Raw genomic sequence first — 17616 nt, 5'->3', positions numbered from 1 at the left:
TAATTTCTTACACTTAACTAAATAAACCCAATACTATAACAATAAGTGATAAATTTTTGAAGAGCCATCAGAAATTTTTCTTTTTAAATTGAACTCGTAGAACTCAATTTTGAGATTCACGTTATCCTCAGAATTCACTTCGAAAATCACTATGAATCCCTCCTCCGTATTACCTTACTAGGTGTGGTACTAATTTTACTAAAAACTACCTTGGCATTTTTTGTCGTATTTGACTGAAATTATACCCTCAATTTCTTTGAAATTGTCACCAAGAAGTGTAGAAATCTTAAAATTAATTCTGAATCTCTGCTCTCTTTCCAGAATCTTATCAATTGTTCCAAGTCGCACAATAATACCAATTTTCTTAAATACCGAAGTCTTGTAGATTTTTCTTAATCCACGATAAAAAAAATCCTAATGCATGATGCTGAAAGTTGTCCTCTTACCCTCAATTTATTTCACTTTCTGAAATTCGAAGCATTTAGGCAAATGGCACTCGAGCAAGTGACCTTTCAAAAACATTTTAGATTCTAAAGAAAATTGAAACGTCTGTTCAACAGGAGATTGCACATACTGAACACTTAGCACTAGACTATGGACAACACGCAGCACCCAGAAAAGAAATTTCCTCAAAAAAAAAAGTTCCACTGTTCGAACCTTCAATACACACAATACGCCAAAAGCAAAATAAATGTTCTAATCGCTCGTACAACAAATTACTGAATTCTGGATCATGGATAAAATTTTGAGATCATGGACTTTGAAAACTTATGAGCATACAAAAATTTAAATCCGGCAATTACGAAAATCTTGCATAGACTTTAATTTCTCAAATTTCATGTTATTTTAATGAATAATGATTTTCAACTTTGATCTTTGCAGCCAAATTTCAATGTGTAGTTACTATGATAATGATCAACAGGTTTGTCTTGGTTACGGTCAGTTCGATATCAATTCAAACGAGATTGGAATGCGTAACAATGACAAAATTGCTGCCTTTATTTGGATTGGAGCACATTTGGATTCGGATTTTAATTTTGGTTTTATCCATAGATGGTTCAACGAAATCAAATGTTATCTGCTCAGCGAGCAGATAGTCGTGGGTTTAATTCCAAGCACGTTCAATTGAAATATTTGGGCTTATGATAAATTGTCAATAACGTATATTAAACGTTTCCTATGGCTTATCCTCCTTACTAACGAAATTCAACCCCTCCCGTGATACTTAGGATGGGTCTTAGAATTCTTTGCATCTTTCTTAAGGGGTTATACCCAGGGATGGAAAATCATTAACATTCATTTCGTGCATTCATTTACATTCATTTGCTTCTAACTTTTTTCATCAACAGAATTCCAAAAAATAGTGTTTGAAGGTTTTGTAGGCTTTGATATTAGCTACATCTTTTGTAAACAACTCAAATCTGTATCTCTTATGTATGATTAATCAGAGCGATAAGAACCCACCATTGTTTTTCAGTGAATGTAAATTGCATTCACTGAAAATCAATAACATGTTCTGCCAGTTCTATTTCGTCATGCATAAGAGATTCAGATTTTATTTATAAGCAAAAGTTGTAGTTCATGTCAAATACTACAAAAGCTTTATACATCATTTTACAGTATTCTGTTGATGAAAAAAGTTAGAGGCAAATGAATGTAAATGAATGCACGAAATGAATGTAAATGATTTTCCATTCCTGGTTATACCTAGTCAAAAGACCTAAAAAGACGATTTTTCAAAATTTTTATTTTAAATGCTGTTTGCATTTATTAAAAAGAGTCTTGTTGCATTTTATCACGCCTTTATTCAGGATCTTTTATTTTTTTTTTTGTAAAAATATTATTTTTTCAGTTCCGAGAGTACCTAAAAAAGCGATTCACGGTGACCAAGCTATATCGGGACTGTGTTATCCGAAATCGAAAAATCAGGAATATTTAGTTTGCTAACTATATATTACTTTTTTTTTTTTTTTTTTTTTTTTTTGGTCCGAGATATCATGTGTTGATATAGAGCAAATCAACGCTAACCGACGAGTCCATTTTCAATTAATGATATCACAAAAAAGGATCATCTAATCGATATTATGTTTGCGACAAAGTTGTGGAAAAATGAAAAAAATTAAAAAAAAAACTGGTTAAAACTTCAAAAACAAACGAACATATTTTATCTAAATTTATGAAAAATACTAAATTTTCTGATATTGGGTTAAATTAAATTAAGAAGATCAACGTTTAGTAAAAATTATAAACATTTTTTCACAAATAATTTATGCTTAAAATATTTGTTTTAGTCGTTTCCAATACACAATCATCAAAAATATTGAATCAGATCTAAAAAATTTGGACTCACTTCGGAAAATAGTGAATCAAGTCAAAATTGGTTGAACTAACTTCGGGAACTATATTTACGCTTGCGGAACGTTCAAAATCACTTTCGAAAGTGCTGAATCAGCTCTGATGAGTTGCAATCACTTCGAAAAGTTTGGAAGTACTGAAATCACCTTTGAAAGTATGGAATCAGTTCTGAAATGTTTGCAATCACTTAGAAAAGTTCTGAATCAGTTCCAAAATAAGGTTAATCATTTTTGTACGGATTCAGTACTTTTAAAAGTGATTCCAAACATGTTTGATGTGGTTCATCGTTTTTTTAACTGTGTCCAAATATTTCTGGAGTAGTTCAGAACTGTTTCAAAGTAATTCAACATATTTCGAATTGGTTTAAATTTTCCAGAACTCATTTAATGTGATCCAAAGCAAGTCCAAGCCTTTGTAACATTTTTTTGAAGAAAATCTTAACTTTTCCGAAGTACTATAATTATTATTTGAATTGATTGTTTGTTTTTAAGATTGAGTCAAGGGAAAATCAATGTGTGTCCACAATTTATTTTCTATCTATATTAGCTTCCTCGCCCTACTGAAGTTTCGCTCGTCACTTTCCCACTATACTTTGCAGAACGTTTTCTGTAGGTAACTGAACAAATTAATTGTTAACTTACTTCATATTCATGGAAATGAATCGCGTTACAATATTTCAATGAGTACTTTAACCAGAATATCTACACTTTGGCACAATGATTTGACTATGCTGAGGTAACCTTAACATTTTCTTTGGTTCACTGGTCAAGGTGATACAAAATTTCAACATGAGTGTTTGTGAAAATGAAGTGAGATATCATTAATCAAATGCAACACTCAATTATTTTTTAAGAGATAACATTTCTAGGAAATGTCAGTGCTGAGATTTGTCATTGTCATGGGCAGACTTTCGTGCGATATCGACAAAATTGTTTTTCACATAGTCACTGACAGACTTGATCATCAAAAAACATTCGTCAAATCTCCTTCATTTTTTCGTCGATGACAAAGATTCACCTGGTGAATTTTGTATAGGTATCACCGTGTATTGTCGAGACTATGCAGCACTGGTACTGAGAAACAAATCTTATTTTCAAATTCTCGCCAAGTCAACGCCAACTGACCAATCGGTTTTATTTTAGTCTCTACAAATTCCATGAAACTTCGCATAATTGTTTACTAGGGGCAATTAAGCGAGGTTGTGCTGGAATTTGGCCATTTTTCCCAGCGCCTAATTTTTAAAATAGCTTTTTCGAAGTGTTTCAATCAATCATTGCTCATATAATTGAAATGATGTATGAAACAAAGTTGTAGGAAAGTAGATTGTCTTTTTAGAAAAAAATGCACACTGAAAAAAACACATATTTTTGAAAAAAAAATAATAATAAAAAAATCTTTTAAAAATATAAATATAAAAAATGTACATTTTATAAAGTCCTAACCCTATTTTTATTTGAAAGCTTATGAAAAATGACAACTTTTTTATGTTGGACACTATGGACACTATAAACTTGTCCAAAATCTCAAACCAACAACGTTTAGTAAAAATGTAAAACCCTAATAATTAATATTGTTTTTTACGCAAAAAAAACTTTTTTTTTGCCCAGGCATTACATAAAAAATGCCAGTTTCCTAGAACTTTGCATCAAACATCATTTCGATGAGATGAGCCACTTTCGTTCTATAATTTATTGAATGATAATGACCTTAAAAAAATAAAAAAAAACGAGCTGAATTCTAGCACAAACGTGGTTTATTGTTTCATGGAATTCTAATACATAAAATCTTAAATTCGTTTATTTTATTCTATTTTCAAATTGGCGTGGGTTAACTCACTCCTCATATTAACTTACAGCAATACCCAAGTAGCACAATTCTGTCCCAAAAAGTTGCAGCAACTTGTTTATAACTGAAATAAGTCGTATAGAAGTTTTCAAGACCAATTTATAACAAGGGTGCTACTAGGGTATGATTTAAGCACATGCATATATTTAAGACTTATTAAATTATAGTTGCATTACATGATCGATTTTAAGTGTTCAAAAAATAACTTGATCAAATCCTCAGAATATCGCCGAGGAATCCCAGCTAATCCTAACCAATGTTGAGGAAAAAATTATAAATTTACCCCAGTAAATATTATAACAAATTGTGCCTTCATTCATTTGATCATATGTCCTTAATATTCAGTGCACCAAACTCTCTATCGATTACATTAAGACAAGCATTTGAACCAAAAAATGTTTCGAAGCACTTCACTGTTGATCCCATTTCCTTCCTCTAAGCTGATGTATGAAAAACAAAATCATAATCCATTAATGTCAGCAGCCGAACAACTCAATTACCTTGCTTAGAAATCGAAATCAATATAAAAAATGAAATGAAGTGGGTCTTCCCAATTTTCACTTTCCAACCTCACATCAACTCCAAACATTCCGCAGCGAAATGGGTTAATTTGTCCACTGAAAAACCAGTATGAAAAAATCGACATAAATTTCCACCCCAAAAATAGGACAAGTGTGAGGAAATCTCCTTCACAGCAGCAGCAGCAGCAGCAAGTGATTCCATTACACACTCGTACATTGGATAGCATAGAAAAAAAAAGAGAAGCAAACCCCATATCTCCATCAGTAAAAATAATTTCAACTTACAAGCCGAGAAGAGGAAATTGCATCTCTCATCTAACGCCTTTGTGCATCAGCTGTCTGGTCGTGCAATAAAGCAAAAATAAATAACCGACACCCAGCACCGACGACGACGACGACGACGACGACGACGACGACGGCCGGTCAGCTCATCATTTGTTTTCCATCTTGGTCGTCCATCCCACTGAACAAACGCAAATGGGAAATGAAACGGTAGCGCCTGACTGCAGCTGCTGTGGCTTACTCTCTGCCCATCGTTGCCGGGATTACGTAACATTTGGTTTCTAGCTAGATCTCGTCGGGTCGGATTCGCGCAATAGCAGTAGGTAGAAGCAACGGTCATTATGCAAAATTATCGAAATGATCTGAAACAACGATAGCTTGCACGAGACGTTCGGCGCAGCAATGGGCGTTTGGGCTGCTGACCGAAGGTGACCGCATCCGGGGACCAAATTCGCCGAGAACATTTCCCGGCCCCTGGAAGCTGTCGATACGTGGACATCTTTCTTTCACCCCAGACCTAATAGAACAGTCACGCAGAGGAAATGTAGGACTTTCCCATGGGCGCCCGGACACCGAGAGGCACAGCCTCAGACACGCTACATGTTACACGTTTTCCACACGCCTGCCATTCGGGACGACCAGCGCGAGCGAGGGCAGTCTGGAGAGATAGCATCGAACGAGGTCGTCGTGTTGCACTCAGCTGTGTATAACAGTAAAAATTGTGGTCGGTCGGTCGGTTGGAGTACGGAAGGCGTTGGGGCAGGGGAGGGGGGGGTGGAACATGCGAAAGGAACGGAAAAATTGCGCGCCATTTTCGTTTCGCTACGGCCGGCAGTAGCAGCCGCAGCACCAGAAGATCAGCAGACCATCTGGGTCTTGAGGTTGTGTTGTTTTGTGATATTTTGGCGAAACGTCGGTTGCATTGTCTGGGGAAGGCTCGAGGGGGTGTAGTTTATTCTTTATCTAGAATTTGGCATGGACCACGGGGTGTTCAGTTCTGGTTGGAAGCCGGACGTGTGTTCTATGCGCTGAACAAATATGTTCCTATCGACCATTATTGGCAACAGCGATGAGCTAACCATAACTAATGTTTGTTTTCTATTTTCTTTCTCTTTCTCTTTCTTTGCAGCAAAAATGAAAATATTTTTGCCATTAGTGGTGTGGATAGTGCTGTTATTTCGGACGGTAAGTAAACAGTTGGATTCTATGAAGCATTCACGACGCCATTCGGTTCCGAAGCACGTGTTTGAGCCTGTATTGATCTATAGAATTAGAAACATGAAGCTGGACGTCTCAATTTGCGGTGCTGAATAGGTTGGCTGCAGTTGGTTCTGAAGAGAATACAACAATTTTCGATGATGTTGATTAACTTGATACATTATTTGCTGTTCAAATTCAAAATTCAATTCATTCCTTATATAAGCAATAACTTCATTTGAAGAAGAGTCAATAACAAGCTAAAAGTACCATTTCAATTAGCTGAACTAAAATAAGTCTTAAAAAAGTGTCGAATACTTTCAGCGCCTAGGACTGGTGTGATGATAGTTCCTACAAGTGTTTGGAAAAACTCAAAAACTCAAATGCGCCTATGAGTTTCGTCTTCCAAAATTCAACGTCGCAAAACTTACCGATGAGTTTTCAAGTTCAAAAATTCATTTCTTTAAATCTCGCCGCTATTAACTGTTATTACTATTGTTCGTTCATCAGGGGTTGAAAAACTAACATATAATTGGATTCCTTAGCAACAAAATTAAGGAATGACACCGATAATGACCATGCATCAGAACCCTAGTCTTAACCACTTCAAACTAGAGTACAACGAATAGAAGATTAGGAACCACATAGATGAAGACTAACTAACTCATTTTTTCCTTGTTTCAAGATTATCCTCGGTGGACAAAGCCAAGTCTTGTCACTATCAACAAGGCATAAAAAGTAACAAGGACTAAGATGTGTTCCTTTGATTACTGAAAAATCCTGTTCTCCTAGTTAGAAGTAGTCAGGACTAGGAATTGGTGCAAGATCTTACATCCCGTAACGTACCACGAAAAGGTGATCTACCCACGTTACTGGGCATATTTCAGTTTCAAGGTTTCATAGTTGTTTGTCTTCTTTGCAACTGTCTTCACAGATGGCTGAGTCCAATGTCCATCTATCCAGGTATAATGATCTTAATACAAACACCATTTGAAATTTATTATATCTTGGACTGCGCAGACGAACCAGCGTTCGACTGAAAGTCTCCTTAATAAAGATAACTAACTAACTAACTAACTATCTTGGACTTGGAAAGAGCTTAATCAAGATCTTGTAATATGGAGACAAAAGTAAAAAAAAATTTCAAATCAAGGTTCATAATCTAAAAACAGTTTCACGTGCATTGAAATATTAATAAGATTCCAGACACAGCAACATCTCAAACTTGGAGCAATTTAAATTATTTTAGAACATGCTAAAAAAAAAATCGATATCTCAAATTAAAAAGAATGCCCCAGATCCTCAATTTTTCATCTTTTTTATGATTCTGGACTTCGAAAAAATATCATGATCCCAGAGGTTATAAATTAAGAAATATTTACAAGATTTCAAACTAAGACATATATAATGTGACTTTTGATATCCTGGGGTTTTGAAAAATTACTTAAACATAATAAATTGAGATCCCAGATTTGAAGAAAAAAAACTTCCGGGCAATGAAAAACGATCAGCTTCCCAAACGCAAACCAAAATTTGAGTTGTAGGACTAGAGAAAATCGATCCCGGATTTGAGCAAGTTTCCATTAATCGTAAGCATTAAAATGTATAAAATTTTCGAATCCACCAAGATCCCACAGGATTATAGATTTTAGATATCTACCATTTTTTTTACAGATAGGATAGAGAACTGCATCCGCCTAATCGCCCATTTTGGGCCTATCGAGCAGAAAACATCAAATAAATCCATTGTTTCAGAGTTAACAAGTCAATTATGTGCTTGATTCTATACTTTAGCTCAAAATCTAACGAGCTAATTCAATGAGAACGCGTTATATGAATGTTTACACCCATTTTTTTTTTCTCGAAAACAAAAGAAGCGCTCCAATCGAATCAATTTTTATGTTTATCCGATATGCCTAAGTGCATTCAATTGCGTTTGAATGGCGTTTCAATGCATTTGGTCTAATTTAGAATTCAAATGCCGAGTTTTGGGTCAAGAAGCAGTGTTAGATTTTTAACAATATCTCAATAATTTGTTTCTCTGTAGCAAATTTTACAGTGCAGAAGTCATCTGCACAGAGGCAAAGGGCGAGTTTATTCCCATATCCAATATCTAATTTTAAAGGATCCCGAGCAGGAGAAAACTACTTATCAATACCTCATTCCTGATTCCAAATTTTTACAACTAAACCATAAAGTTATAAATTTTCCAGAAAACTCTGCTACCAAAAATGGTTGACTGGAAAATCAGCGAATCTCATAGAATTTATTTTTCATCATTGAGTCGATACCTTGCATATAATGATGAGCATGCTGTCAAAAGGCTCACGTGTACTTCCCGGACCAATGAAGATGTTCAGGACATTGTACATTGACATTGTATTCTGTCAATCTTTAAAATCTGAACTCCAAAATATTTTGAGAGCATTAAATATTTCATTGAAACCATTGGACGATGTGAGTATTAACAGAAGGCTCACTTAAAATTCACGAGCTCGAAAAAACATTGTTCAAGACATCATTGATCATGTAGATCTTTGAGATCTGAATTCCAGAGGTCTTTGTAGAGCAATAAGCATCTTATTGATATCATTCCATGACGGGTATGTTGTCAATAGGCTATCTGGAACTTCTTGGAGTTATATGAATTTTCAGGACATTGTTGAAGCTTTATTGAGCCTATATAACTCCAAGATCTTTGCTTCAGAATGGTTTGGAGAGCATTGAATATCTTACTGCAACCATTTTAAGACGCGCATGTCATCATGCTATAGTTTTTCATTACTTTTTTCCTTTTGGTTTGTTTTCCGTCGATCTTGTTTTCCGTGCTGAGCACCAATGCTACCGACGCCAGGGAGGCAGCTTCCACACCTGGACCCTACCATGAACCGGGGACCAACGGTTTTACGCTTACCACTACACCACTAATAACCGCTACCTTAGTCCATAAATTATCAAAACAATCTTACCGGAATGTTTTAAACAGCTCAAGATTCTTGCAAGCTGTTCTATGGCCCCAGAAATAATCAAAATTTCAATCCGGGGTTATTTTTTTTCATTCAATTGATACCTTAAAAAAAGATCCCAATCGAAATGTCGCGAAAAGATTACAACTATAGTTTACAGTCTTCCACTAAGGCTGCTAAACCAAACTGCCTAAACACTTTCATATTCACAGGCTAGACAGATTTGTTTCATTTACTAAGCCAGATCTAACATATTGTCCTTAATCACAATGAAAAGTAGAGATCTCAACTGAAATTTAGATCCTAAATTGTATAGATCATCATAAATTTTAAGTGCAAAATAAACTTTCAAGGGGTGTGCCTTCACAGTTCAGGTCCCTTGCGCACCCCTATAAGCCAGAAACGCCAAATTAATGGTCCCACCAATGCAATGCACCGATTAAGTCAACGATTGACAAAGCGAGTGCCAGACATCGTCTGCCTCCCTTTCGGTAGCCAATCAAATCCCAACATCTAACCTCATTCAACATTTTTGTTTTTCAAGTGTCCTCATTCTTTCTATAAGCTATATGTGAGCATTACGCTCCAACTTCAATTCACTCTCGCTTATAACCAACAGTGGTGCTGCAAAACTCGCCTCACCCTGCCGGTAATCGTCTAACTGTTCATCCCATGAGGCGTCGCTCCTCCACTGATGCTGCCAACAGATGTCACACAGTAGCTACCGTACTTACACGCTTCCAGTGGCACTGCTCGGCTAGCTATAGCTAGTTAGCGGTACCAACAAGAAAATCGACTCAAATCCGATTAGGTGATTGTGAAATTTCTCCAGTTTTGCAAGTTTCTTCATGCTTTTCGCCCACCTGGGCCTGGGAATCGATTCGGCTTTAAGCAGGGAGTCAAATGTCATATTGTTTGTCGACTGAGGCGACAGAAACTGGTCGATGGTGACCTCCAATAGGGGAAAAAAATCTGAAGTTTGAAAACGAGTTTTCTAACGAGGATGCTGAATTCCCATCATCGGAACCGAACTCGCATCGCAGTAGAAACCTATAAACCTTATTTGCCACATTTTGCGCTGTAGGATGGAACTTTTTTTTTCGTTTGTATGTCGGATGAGTCGAGCCAAGTCAAGCGTTTGCAGAAAGTGGTCACACTTTCCGAAGAAAGCAAGAAGACTCCAAACCGGTCCACGCGGTTCATTCACGGCCGACTGAAGAGTGCGCTGGAGGAGTTCACATACGCTTTCGCAAAACCATCGATCGAGACCAGGAGGGGAAGGGTGAAGCGAGTCTTGATCGATAGTGATGGCAGAAGTGTTTCACATACAAAAAAGCTAATTTCACGAGATAGCGAAATCGAGGTGCCTGGAGGAGGAGGAGGAGGAGGAGGCAATTGGAATAATGGTGGAATTGGTCGAAGGAAAAAGTAATTGTTATGACAGGCCTTTATGAAAGGGTGACGTAAAAGCACGCTACAAATCGGTTGTCATATCCCATTATTGTGGCAAATGGAAATGGCAGTGGTTAAAGAGTGATGAAAACTTCCCGTTTTTGCAGTCGAATGGCGCATAAATTGAATGACTTCGGGGCGTTAGCTATTAATTGGTCGATTGCTGGCAGAATGGAAAGGGCAGTTAACTGTTATGGTTAGCTTTTGTGCCTTGCGGGTATTGAACGGACGATACATTGTTAATGGTAAATTTATCTCATTAGGTGGTTGACAAGCATTGAAACACGGCATGGAGTTGCGAGCTGATGTATTTCAGATGCAATGCTATTTTGTAAACTTCCCTTGATTATTTGGAATGAATCATGATTTTCACTGCAAGCTAAACTGGACGATTTGGTTGGTTTCAAAGTAGTCTATTTTTAAGGGGAAGCAGACCGCTCCGAAAAAAAAATTACGTGTTGATTTTTCTAAAAATATTGAAAAAAAGTATCAAAAATCTAAAAAAATCACATTTTTTCTAATTTTTTAAAGAAAATTCACGTGCAAAAACATGTTTTAAAGTCATTATGGCATAAAATTGGACTCAAAAAACCACAAAACATCAACTTTTCGGTTTTTCTGAGAGTCCAATTTTTTTTTCATGATGGGATAGAAAAAATTTTTTTGCATGTAATTTTTGACAAAAATCTAAGGAAGAAACTGATTTTCTTGGATTTTTGATAATTTTTCCCAATATTTTTAGAAAAATAAAAACGTACCGAAAATATTTTTTTATTTTTGGGCCGGTGAGCATCCCCTTAAGGTTATAATTTCAAAAAAAAAATCAAAATGCAGCAGCGTTGTAGCACTTTAAGACAAAATCGAAATACGCGTTTTCTAAGCACATCAAAATAAGAGTTTTGACAAAGTTTACTTGAAATCTGAGTCACTAAGCACAACTTTAAAAAAAAATAGAATTTAAGAAAATATACAAACACTCAAAAAAAGTATGCAGAATTTGTAAGGTAGAAAAGATTGTGCAATGTGGTTACCGGAAGATTTTTCACATAATTTTGAAATTGTTGTGTTATCTTATTTTTTGAACAAAGTTTGTTTGCCTTAATGTTTTGCGTCTAGAAAATCATCTCGGGAAGGATTTATACAAACATATGCATTCTGGAAAAATTGCTTGCACACTACAGTTCATTGCAAGAACTGTCATTACATTGGTTCCTCTACATATGTTTCATGCAGCCAATGTAGTAAATGCAATGTAGAGCTTAGAAAAATATTAGGGACATCGTGATCAATTCAAAGCTAAGAGTTTTGACGATTTAGAAGACCCTGAAATAAGAAAACTACCAAATCACAATTAACTATCAAGCAAAACTAAAATAATCTGAAAACACTGAACGAGTTATCATTGCGCATGAAAGGTATCAAATGACAAAGTAGTATTTAACTAAATAAGAAAAGCACTTTGCAACTTTGAACGCCAAAATGACGTTAAAAACACAAAAGAGTTTGAAAGCGCTGGAATAAACTTTAAAACATAAAAAAAAAAATAACCTCACAATCGGTGAATCAGCCTATAATTACGAAAATGGCTTTAAAACACTAAGAATCTAATGTAACGTCTGTCAATTCTTAAAATAATCTTGAGAACGATCAGTCTCACAATAATCAAACGTCAAAATGGTCCTTAAAACGCCAACAGTGGCCCAAGATAAAAAAAAATGGCAGGTGGCGGTAATTTTGAATATAACAGACTTGAATGTCACCTACTGACATGAAAAAATTAGTGATTCCGTCAACATCAGTTAGACAGTTAACGTTCCCGTATGTTTGCAACTTTTTAACGTAGTTTTTTAAAGACAAATTCTTAACTCCCAACATTGCACAATGGTCCCAAAGCCGTATTTAGGAAGACAAAAATGTTTGCGCTAAAAGCGTTGGTTTTAGGCGTATGATATTTTCCAAAAAGTTTCTTCATATTTTTTTGCCTGCGTATTGTTTTCTCTTTCTAGTACTCGTTTTGAGCACGTGGTTAATCAAAGAAGTCTTTGTCGTGGCGTAGCGCACGTGTAATGAATCAATTTTGCTTGACGGTTTCAAAGATACCAAAGCTTGCTATTATCTCTACTTTATATGGACGCTAAGATTCAAATATACTGTGGTATGTTTTGGAATAATCTGTCTAAACCTCACCTAAAAATCACTTTTTCGCAATTATCTTTTCAAAATTGTTTTATCGCAAAAACTTTGTTCTTGACACTTTTAGAACTTTTGATGGTACACTGGCCGTGGCAATTAAGATACTATCTCCTTCATTTGAATAGTTGAGGTAGTTTTTTGCATAAAAATATGAATTTAAAAAATAAATTAATTAAATGCTTTATACAAAAATCCCTCTCGCAGTTTTCCCACCATGAATGCAAAAAACAACGATCTTTTGAATGGAATTAAAAGTTTGAAAATCGGTTTGCTCCTTTTAGAGATATTGACAATTGAAAAGTGCCAGGTTTTAAAGAAAATCGTCTTTAACTTTCCAATAAAAAAAATATAGCAAATCATAACTCATGAACCATAAGAAATGGAAATTTGGTGTCTCCAGCAAAGTTACCGCAAATTGATTCTGTATTCCGCATCTTTCTAGCACATTGCATTGGTCTATCTCAAACAATAAAAAAGTTCACATTTTTAAATCACCAATGCTATGGACCACCCTAATTTTACTAACATGAAAAATTGGCAAAAAAATATGAAGAAACTTTTTGGAAAATACCACCTGCCTAAAACCTATGGTTTTAGCGCAAACATTTTTGACTTCCTAAATGTGGCTTTGGAACCATTGTGCATTGCTCGGAATAAACTGATTTTAGTGGATATATATTTAGAAATAGTGACTTTAGTTACTTTTCAGTAAAAACAGGGACTTTTTAATGACTGACTTGAAAATAGTAATCTAGCCACATAAAAGTAACCTGCTTCCAGCTCTGAAATGGCGAAAATTTACCAAACTGACTATGAAATCGTCAGAATGGCTTGAAAATGCCAATATTAGCCAGAAATTGAACGATATAATAGGTGAAACTGGACTGGTTTGAGACCCTCCCTCTGGATTCCCAAAAATCAGAAAGATTATTTTCCAGGCAAGATATCATAATCTTTCGTCAGATGGATTTCTATCAGATTGAACAACACATAATTTTTTGAAAGCGCATTTTATGATTTTACCATATTAATTTTTGTTTTTTGTCAGCTACAAAGCAAGACCATGCTGGAGGTGGCTGTGTTCAATTCCCGTATCGGTCTAGGAGTTTTTCGTGCTGAAAAATTTATCGACTTCCCTGGGCATAGAAGTATGATTGTACTTGCCACACAATTATACTAATGCAAAAATAGTACAGGTATCGAAAGCTCTCAATAAATAACCGTGGAAGTGCATCTAGAACACTGAGTTGAGCGCACGCAATAAGCTAATATGCGATAAACAATAAGCTTGAAATGCAAAGTAGAACAAGAAGTATTGAAGCAAAACCTAACCAATTTTCACAACGTAAAGCTTTGATTAAGTACACACTACAAAAAAGCAATGTAAATTTCGGTTCTCTGAGACAGGCCCTTTTATCAGCAATATACAATGTAATCAATATTCTTTCAAAAACAAAATTTGACTAATTTTGATATCTTTTTTGTATCCGACTCTGCTCGGGAAATCCTTCTTGACATACATGTTCTGAATGCTCTGATTGCAGTCATTTCATGAAATTCATATAGATTCTCAATTGTCCCGCACACCAAAAAAAAAACCTCCAAAACATCTTGAATGAAAGTTTCACTCTCGTCGCACCCGTATGATGATCGGATCAAAAGTGAAACCGCTTCTCGCAGCAACAACTACAACAACAACAACAAAAAGATAATATCGAAGCAGAGCATGCAAAACGAACGCCTCTGTATAGCTTCATTTTTTGCACGCCGATTGCATGACGACGACGAGACGTCTTTCCCCCTCGCTCGTCGACTTCGTCGAAGCGTAGGTGTACATCATCGTTGTAGGTGGTTGGATTTGCCTCGATTGTTAAGAGCTGAGCTCCGGCTGAGATGCGGCGAGTGAAAGTGAAACTGCATCCCATCAAGCGAGCCGAGGAAAGTGAAGCCCTGGCAGTGCACAATGTTTTTCCACCGAGCTATGGAAAAATGTCGTCATTCAGCCTCCGTTAGCGTTCAATTATGACATGGCATGCGCCTAAACCAGATCACCCTGGCTTCTCAGTATGTAGATGTGACGTGATCGTGTGCCGGTCACATCGGAGCGGTGAGTATAATATGATAAATTACATTCGTGAGATGAGGCTGAAGGCGAGCTTACGCACTGAGCTTGATTTATTCAGTGGGAGTTGAACTATTCGAAGAATCGATGGAGTTCGATAGGATCCCAAATGTCACAATAGGATTTAGCTTTGAAAAGGGCACCATGGTGAGTCATGGAAATTATCTTGATCAATTTGAGTGACACATATTCCTAAAATTTTGGATCGAAATATAGATTGTTTGACAACATGCACGAATGGGAAAAGGTGTCTACATTTCAATACGACTACCTACAAACTTTGATTGATCAAGTTTACTTTAATGCAAGCCCTTAGGATAAATGTGACTGTTAAACAAAGTTGCCCCTCGAAGGCCGCCGCTGATTAACGTGTGCTGCATTTACCCACATCAATTCGATCCGTCGTCGTTTTCTGCATGACTGAACGAGTCCAGTCTCGGAGACTATTTAACGCGAACCCCATAACTCACACTCATACCACCAAATTCATCAGGGTGAACCACCAAAGAGCACCAGAGCACCGTCAGTCAATCCGGTTCACACTCGGTGCACTGGTGTGACATAACGACTCTCCCCAAGTCCCCAAATACAGAGCACTAGGTAGGTTACCTACATGTAGCTCCTTCCAAAGTGAGATCAGCAGACCCCTCTGAGTCAGCGCTGAACTTTGTGTTCGCGCTCTGACCAGAAGAGAAAGTGAGGTCAACGGCGCTGATGAATTGAGTCGCCTTCGTCGGTTTTTGGCAGCGCTGGAAATGTGCATTTGTTCGAACACACGTAAGTGGTGGTGTGAGGGGAGAAGTTGCCCTAAATGGTGCACAAATTAAGGTGCGGTGGTGATTTTAGGCAATTGTTTGCCATGATGAGGATTGGATGTGCGGCAGGAGCTTACGTAAGATGTGGGCTTTGCAGTCTATGCACGATTTTATCTATTAACCTAATAAGGTTGACTTGTCATATGGTCAAATTGGGTGCACAAAAAAAGATACTGTATGAGGTAGTCACACCCGTTGGTAGAAGAGTAAATGCTTTTTTATAAGATCCCAATTTTAAGCAAGCTACGATTTCGAAGATGCGAACTCAGAAATCCATCTTTTTTATGTTAAGATACTTAGCTTCGTGCGTGCCAAAAAAAATACCTTATTTTGTCTGTACCCTGGGGTCAATTTGACCCTAAATTCAAATGGCCGTATCTTAACGAAATTTCAAATGTTTTGTAATTTAAATTTTATGGGATTTAAGTTATAATTATCAATTTTTGTTTTTGGGGGAGGGGCGGATATTTCTTGGAGAGGGTTAATTGTTAAGATGTGCCCATGAAGTGAGATATTTTTTTTTGTTAGAGATGTTTGTATCACGACCATATAGGATGTTGATTCCATCGGCAAAGTTGTTCTGGAATACAAGGTCTTCTAAATTATGGATAGTGTGTGGCGTTAATTAAAAAAACGAAATCAAGTTACGATCCTGTTAGATCCTGCTCATATATTCAAAGTTGTTCAAATGGACTAGACATATTCGAAAATAAAATCAGATCAGTTTCAGTTCAGTGCAGTAAACAGTTCAGCTCGTAATTTACTCACCAGGCGGCACTGGTGTGTTATTCATTTTTTGTTTGCTTTAACTTGACATCTTGACTTGATAGAAGGTTTCTGTCTTTGGCAAAGTAGTTCAGATTAACTAGACTTATTCTGTAGCAGACATTTAGGTTCAGAACTCACTCACCAGGTGGTACTAATGTGCCATTCATTTTAAAATTGCAATGACTTAACAAATTAACTAGATAGAGCGTTCCTGTCTTCTGCAAAGTTGTTCAGATGGCCTAGATCTATTCTACGGTAAACAGTTCAGATCAAAATTTGCTCACCAGTTGGTGCTAGTATGCCATTAATTTTAAATTTGCTTTAACTCAACAAATTGGATAGATAGTAGGTTCCGTTCTTCGGCAAAGTTCTTCAGATTGACTAAACTTATACTGTAGTAGACATTTCGGTTCAGAACTCACTTACCATGTGGCGCAAGTGTGCCATTCATTTTAAATTTACTTTGACCTAACAAATTATTTAGATAGAAGGTTCCTGTCTTGCGTAAAGTTGATCAGATTGACTAGACTTATTCTGCTACAACATTTCGGTTCAGAACTCACTTTCCAGGTGACGCTAGTGTTCCATTTATTTTAAATTAGTTTTGACTTAACAAATAAACTAGAAAGAAGGTCCCTGGTTTGAGAAAAGTTGTTCAGATAGACTAGACCTATTCTAGGGTAAACAGTTCAGATCAAAATTCACTCACCAGCTCGAAGCCGGTGGTAAGGCGCCAATAATGTTTAGTTTGCTTTAATTCGACATCTTGACTAGATAGAAGGTTTCTGCCTTTTGCGTAGTTGTTCAGATGGATATACAGGTATACCTCGATATAACGTAACTGTCACTTTTGACTTCGATCTTCGATATCTCACAAATGATGATGATGATGATGATGATGATGATGATAATAGTCTTACCTCTTACCCATACAAAGATTTGAGCTGGACGATTTATCTTTAAGATAATTAAATATGACATTTTAACCAGGTCAGCAAACAAAATCGAACTGGTTTCAGTTACAGATATAAATTCCCTCTAGAGTTTACAGTTGCTTCACAGCGATATAAATAACAATTCTATCATACAAATTGACATGA

The 17616-nt window shown here is 36.3% G+C and overlaps 1 protein-coding gene across 21 annotated transcripts in view; it reads left to right on the top strand.

The window, feature by feature from the left end:
• The window catches only part of dpy (dumpy), a 595824-nt gene that overhangs the window by 317095 nt on the left and 261113 nt on the right, over positions 1 to 17616 (top strand). For all 21 annotated transcript variants that reach the window (XM_065217641.1, XM_065217662.1, XM_065217653.1 and 18 more), the window contains one exon: positions 6133 to 6188. In XM_065217641.1, coding sequence (XP_065073713.1) covers positions 6133 to 6188 — 56 coding nt within the window. The remainder of the gene's footprint in view (positions 1 to 6132; positions 6189 to 17616) is intronic.

Source organism: Ochlerotatus camptorhynchus, unplaced genomic scaffold, assembly GCF_037179485.1.
Source record: "Ochlerotatus camptorhynchus isolate MF236.1 unplaced genomic scaffold, CSIRO-AGI_Acam_v1.1 ptg000078l, whole genome shotgun sequence".
NCBI lineage: Eukaryota > Metazoa > Arthropoda > Insecta > Diptera > Culicidae > Ochlerotatus > Ochlerotatus camptorhynchus.
The sequence above is the reverse complement of the archived record's forward strand: the minus strand, read 5'-3'. Positions and strand labels throughout refer to the sequence as shown.